The sequence below is a fragment of the Schistocerca americana genome, unplaced genomic scaffold (genome assembly GCF_021461395.2).
Source record: "Schistocerca americana isolate TAMUIC-IGC-003095 unplaced genomic scaffold, iqSchAmer2.1 HiC_scaffold_51, whole genome shotgun sequence".
In the NCBI taxonomy this organism is placed as follows: domain Eukaryota; kingdom Metazoa; phylum Arthropoda; class Insecta; order Orthoptera; family Acrididae; genus Schistocerca; species Schistocerca americana.
In genome coordinates, this window is record NW_025726247.1 from 1,333,485 (window position 1) to 1,339,742 (window position 6,258).

The following is a 6,258-nucleotide window of genomic DNA, read 5'->3' on the forward strand; positions in this document are numbered from 1 at the left end:
CTGCACATTTCTACTTTAATTCTGAGTGAAAGAAACTACTTTACAATGCACAGCTTTAAGGTACAGTTATAGAAATCACTTAGATGTTTTAAGAATTTAGAAAAAGTCATACGAATAAGGGAATACAATTGTGATTTATTTTTAACCAAAATTGTGGCACTACATTACATGTTTCTGATAGTATACAGTATTACATATAAATTTCACACAGAATCATATTGTTTTTTAGTGTGGAAAATTTTAAAGCAAGGTTCCAGGCAGAGTGCAACGCCACACTGTTCACATTCGTATCGTGTCTCTTTGCGAGAAGCCTTGCCACTCTGTTTCTTGCTCCTGGAACTGCACACGTGACACACACGAGCAGCATACTTCTTAGTAGTTGCAGGTATGTGCTGCAAAAAATGTCTCTTTGTTAGCCGACCTACAGTTCCTTCATTTCTTGGAATGAATTCAAGTGTGTCGTCTTCAACAAGCTGAACTGCAAGCACTGTTATAAAGTCTGTTATTGTAATTTTCTTCCTGTGCACTGCATTGTACAGCCAAAATGCATTTGATACTCCCATAAGCAGCAAATGGAAATATAATTTTCGCCACCATTTCACAGTTCTGTGCTGGAACGGATTGTACTGCAGGCGTTGGTCTCCAATATCCACTCCAATTTTATTGAGGTTGTAATCAAGTACCTGAAGTGGTTTCAATACTACAGACCCATTTCTCTTAGTATGCGTACCAAATGTTGCTTGATGCCTTGTAGACAATGTATACACATCTCTCTTATCTTTCCACTTCATTGCCAATACATTATCTTTACGCCGAAAAGACATTTCGCCCTTTTTCAGCTTAGCAGATACTAAATCTTTAGGCAATCCTTTCCTGGATTTGTTCACAGTACCAACAGCTCCAGTGCCTTTCTCTGCCAGTTGCTGAAATAGCTCTGGACTGGAATAAAATCGATCTAAATACACAGTGTGGCCTTTGTTCAGCAAGCTGCTGTCAGACAACAATCGCAAAATAACCGCAGACGAAGAATTGTCAACAATATGCTTACCAGCATAAACTTCAAAATTTACAACATAGCCACTACTGGCTTCAGCAACAGCATATACTTTCAGTCCATACTTATGAGGCTTATTTTGCATGTAAACACGGAAACTCACACGACCTCGAAATGGGCAAATTCCTTCATCAATTGTCACTTTTTCTGAGGGACGATATGCCTGGATACATCGCTCCTTCAAATTATTATAATATGGCAAAACTTTGTAAAGTGGATGAAATCCATCTTCGCCTGGTTTTTTCTGATTTGAATTGTCAACAAGATGCAAGCATGACAGTATCTGAGTGAAACGCAAACGGCTCATGACATGGGGACAAAAGTTACAACTAAGAACAGGATTAGTGCTCCAATGGTCCGCAATTTTGGGCTTTTTCGAAACACACATGTGGAAAATAATACCCAAGAAACGCCTCATCTCACTTATAGTCACTGGCTTCCACGAACTCAAAACTGAATGGGGCTTCAGATTATTTCCTCTTCTTTTCTTCTGTATTGTCTGTGATGCATACAAATTTGTCTGTCTCTTGAGTTCATTTACGTCACTGTCAGTAAGGAACACTTTACTGCAATCCAGTACAGAACTCGACTCATCAATATCCACTAGTATCTGCCTGGGTGTCGTGTTGACAGGCAGAGGTCGGTAGGTGTCAACTGCAGTCCACTCACTGTCTTTCGGATACGGCACAGCTGCTGGATTTGAAGCAACACCTTCAACATCATTCTCGTCTTCATCTGAAGACAAACTGTCATCAATCTCGTCTTCTAAAAAGAATATCACATTATGTGTAACTACATACATCGTTTACACATGTTCAACAGATATGTGCGTACTGCACAATTACGTGGAAAATTCGGAAATACGTACCTTCAAACACACCATTGCATTCAGAATCGTCTGAATCACTCTCTACATTATCCAGAGTGTCGCTATGATTGATCAAATCCGCAATTTCTGCGTCTGATAAACCGCGCCGAAACATGATGACAAACAACTGAATGATATACAGACTGAGAACGCAAAGATAAGTTTTAACATGAATTACAGCGCTGCCGTGACATCTATGGACGCATTTTGTTAATAAACATCTGAAAAACGTATAGCGCTGGCCAAACCCGTAGAAATAACGTTGCAGTGTTTTGAATGAAATTAAATGTAGCGGCCCGTAAATTTTACGGGCTTGGTGATTTTCGCGCGATCCCAGGCCCGTAAATTTTACGGGCTTGGCGCTTAGAGTGTTAAACACAGCAATTGAATCGGGATTGAATACAAAGTCACAATGCCAGCTTAAGTACAAGAAGAGTGAATCTTCTAAGAGTTTGTGGTTTGAGCGGATCCTGGGAGACCAGTATTAGATTCCGATGCACCAGTGCAGGTTTACTGTATCCCTTGGACCTTCACATTGACCATGTAACTCAGAAATTAGATAAAGATTTTATCAATAGGGACTATGAAGACTTGAGTTCATGAAGAGTTAACCATCTAAGAGTTTGTGGTTTGAACGGCTCCTGGGAGACCAGTATTATATTCCGATGCACCAGTGCACGTTTACTATATCACTAAGACGTTCACATTGACAATGACACACAGATATTGCATCAGAATTGAATATAAGAGGCACAATGCCGACTTAAGTACAAGAAGAGTGAATCTTCTAAGAGTTTTTGATTTCAGCGGCTCCTGGGAGACCAGTATTAGATTCCGATGCGCCAGTGCAGGTTTACTGTATCCCCTGGAGCTTCAAATTTACCACGAAACACAGAAATTGCATCGGGATTGAATCCAAATGGGACAATGCCAACTTAAGTATGAGAAGAGTGAATCTACTAAGGGTTTGTGCTTTTAGCGGCTCCTGGGAGACCAGTATTAAATTCCGATGCACCAGTGCTGGTTTACTGTATCCCTTGGACCTTCGCATTGACCATGAAACACAGGAATTGCATCGTGATTGAATACAATAGGGATAATGCCGACTTAAGTACAAGGAGAGTAAATCTTCTAAGCGTTTGTGCTTTGAGCGGCTTCTGGGAGACCAATGTTAGATTCCGATGCACCAGTGCATGTTAACTGTATCCCTTGGACCTTCACATTGACTACGAAACACAGTAATCGGATCGGGATTGAATATAGAATAGACAGTGCCGACTTAAGTACAAGAAGAGTGAATCTTCTAAGAGTTTGTGGTTTGAGTGTCTCCTGGGAGACCAGTATTAGATTCCGATGCACCAGTGCAGGTTTACTGTATCCTTTTGACTTTCACATTGACCACGAATCACATATATTGCATCGGGATTGTATACAAAAGGGACAATGCCGACTTTAATTCAAGAACAATGAATTATCAATGAGTTTGTGGTTTGAGCGGCTCCTGGGCGACCAGTATTTAATTCCGATACACCACTGCAAGTTTACTGTATCCCTTGGACCTTTACATTAACCTTCAAACACAGAAATCGCATCGGGATTGAATACAAAATGCACAATGCCGACTTAAGTACAAGAAGAGTGAATCTTCAAAGAGTTTGTGGTTTGAGAGGCTCCTTGGAGAGCAGTATGAGATTCCTATGCACCAGTGCAGGTTTACTGTATCCCTTCGACCTTCGCATTGACCATGACACACACAAATTGCATTGGGATTAAATACAAAATGGACAATGCCGACTTAAATACAAGAAGAATGAATCTTCCTAGATTTTGTGGGTTGAGCGGCTCCTGGGAGACCTGTGTTAGATTCCGATGCACCAGTGCAGGTTTACTGTATCCCTTGGACCTTCACATTGACCATGAAAACAGAAATTGTATCGGGATTGAATACAAAAGGGACAATGCCGACTTACGTACAAGAAGAGTGAATCTTCTAAGAGTTTGTGCTTTGAGCGGCTTCCGGGAGACCAGTATTAGATTCCGATCACCAGTGCAGGTTTACTGTATCCCTTGGACCTTCACATTGGCCATGAAACACAGAAATCGGATCTGGATTGGATACAAAAACAAGAAGAGTGAATCTTAAAAGGGTTTGCGCTTTGAGAGGCTCCTGGGGGACCAGTGCAACATTCCAATGCACCAGTGGAGGTATACTCTATCCCTTGGACATTCGCATTAACCATGAAACACAGATATTGTTTCGGTATTAAATACAAAAGGTATAATGCCGACTTAAATTCAAGAAGAATGAATCTTCTAAGATTTTGTGGATTGAACGGCTCCTGGAAAACCAGTATTAGATTCCGATGCACCAGTGCAGGTTTACTGTATCCCTTGGAGCTTCACATTGACCGTGAAACACAGAAATCGCATCGGGATTGAATACAAAATGCACAATGCCGACTAAAGTATAAGAAGAGTGAATCTACTAAGCGTTTGTGCTTTGAGCGGCTCCTGGCAGCCCAGTATTAGATTCCGATGCACCAGTGCAGGTTTACAGTTTCCCTTGGACATTCACGTAAACCATGAAACACAGAAATCAGATCATGATTAAATACAAAAGGCACAATGCCGACTTAAGTACAAGAAGAGTGAATCTACTAAGAGTTTATGTTTTGAGCGGCTCCTGGCAGACCAGTATTAGATTACGATACACCAGTGCAGGTTTACTGTATCCCTTGGACCTTCACATTGACCATGAAATACTGAATTTGCATCGGGATTGAATACAAAAGGGACAGTGCCGACTTAAGTACAAGAAGAGTGAATCTTCTAAGAGTTTGTGGTTTGAGTGTCTCCTGGGTTACCAGTATCAGATTTCGATGCACCAGTGCAGGTTTACTGTATCTTTTGGACATTCACATTGACCATGAATCACACAAATTTCATCGGGATTGATTACAAAAGGGACAATGCCGATTTAGATTCAAGAACAATGAATCTTCTAAGAGTTTGTGGTCTGAGCGGCTCCTGGACGAGCAGTATTAGACTCCGATACACCACTGGAAGTTTACTGTCCCCCTTGGACCTTCACATTGACCTTCAAATACAGAAATCGCATCGGGATTGAATACAAAATGCACAGTGCCGACATAAGTACAAGAAGCGTGAATCTACTAGGAGTTAGTGCTTTCAGCAACTCCTGGCAGACCAGTATTAGATTCCGATGCACCAGTGCAGGTTTACTGTATCCCTTGTATATTCACATTGACCATGAAAACAGAAATTGTATCGGGATTGAATTGAAAAAGGACAATGCCGACTTACGCTCAAGAAAAGTGAATCTTCTAAGAGTTTGTGCTTTGAGCGGCTTCTGCGAGACCAGTATTAGATTCCGACGCACCAGTGCAGGTTTACTGTGTAGCTTGGATCTTCACATAGACCATGAAACACAGAAATCGGATCGGGATTGAATACAAAAGGCAAGAAGAGTCAATCTTCAAAGGGTTGCGCTTTGAGTGGCTCCTGGGATACCAGTATAAGATTCCGATGCACCAGTTTAGGTTTACTCTATCCCTTGGACTTTCGCATTGACCATGACACACAGAAATTGCATCGGGATTAAATACAAAAGGGACAATGCCGACTTAAATTCAAGAAGAAAGAATCTTCTAAGATGTTGTTGATTGAACGGCTCCTGGGAGACTAGTATTAAATTCCGATGCACCAGTGCAGGTTTACTGTATCCCTTGGACCTTCACATTGACTGTGTGACAAAGATATCGCATCGGGATTGAATACAAATTGCACAATGCTGACTTATGTACAAGAAGAGTGAATCTACTAAGAGTTTGTGCTTTGAGCGGCTCCTGGCAGTCCAGTATTAGATTCCGCTGCACCTGTGCTGGTTTACTGTATCCCTTAGACTTTCACATTGACCATTAAACACAGCAATTGCATCGGGATTTAATACAAAGTCACAATGCCAACCTAAGTACAAGAAGAGTGAATCTTCTAAGAGTTTGTGGTTTGAGCGCCTCCTGGGAGACCAGTATTAGAATTCCGATGCACCAGTGCAGGTTTACTGAATCCCATGGACCTTCACATTGACCATGAAACACAGATATATCATTGGAATTGAATACAATATGGACAATGCTAACTTAGATACAAGAAGAGTGAGTCTTCTAAGACTTTGTGGTTTGGGCGGCTCCTGGAAGACCAGTATTAGATTCCGATGCACCAGTGCAGGTTTACTGTATCCGTTGGACCTTCTCATTGACCATGAAAACAGAAATTGTATCGGGACTGATTACAAAACGGACAATGCCGACTTAAG

At 41.3% G+C, this 6,258-nt stretch overlaps 1 protein-coding gene across 1 annotated transcript; it reads right to left on the reverse strand.

The window, feature by feature from the left end:
* Positions 1-203: 203 nt before the first annotated feature.
* Positions 204-1,856, reverse strand: LOC124585877 (piggyBac transposable element-derived protein 4-like). The gene has a single exon (XM_047131400.1). The coding sequence runs from the start codon at positions 1,854-1,856 to the stop codon at positions 204-206; it is 1,653 nt and encodes a 550-aa protein (XP_046987356.1).
* Positions 1,857-6,258: the final 4,402 nt, after the last annotated feature.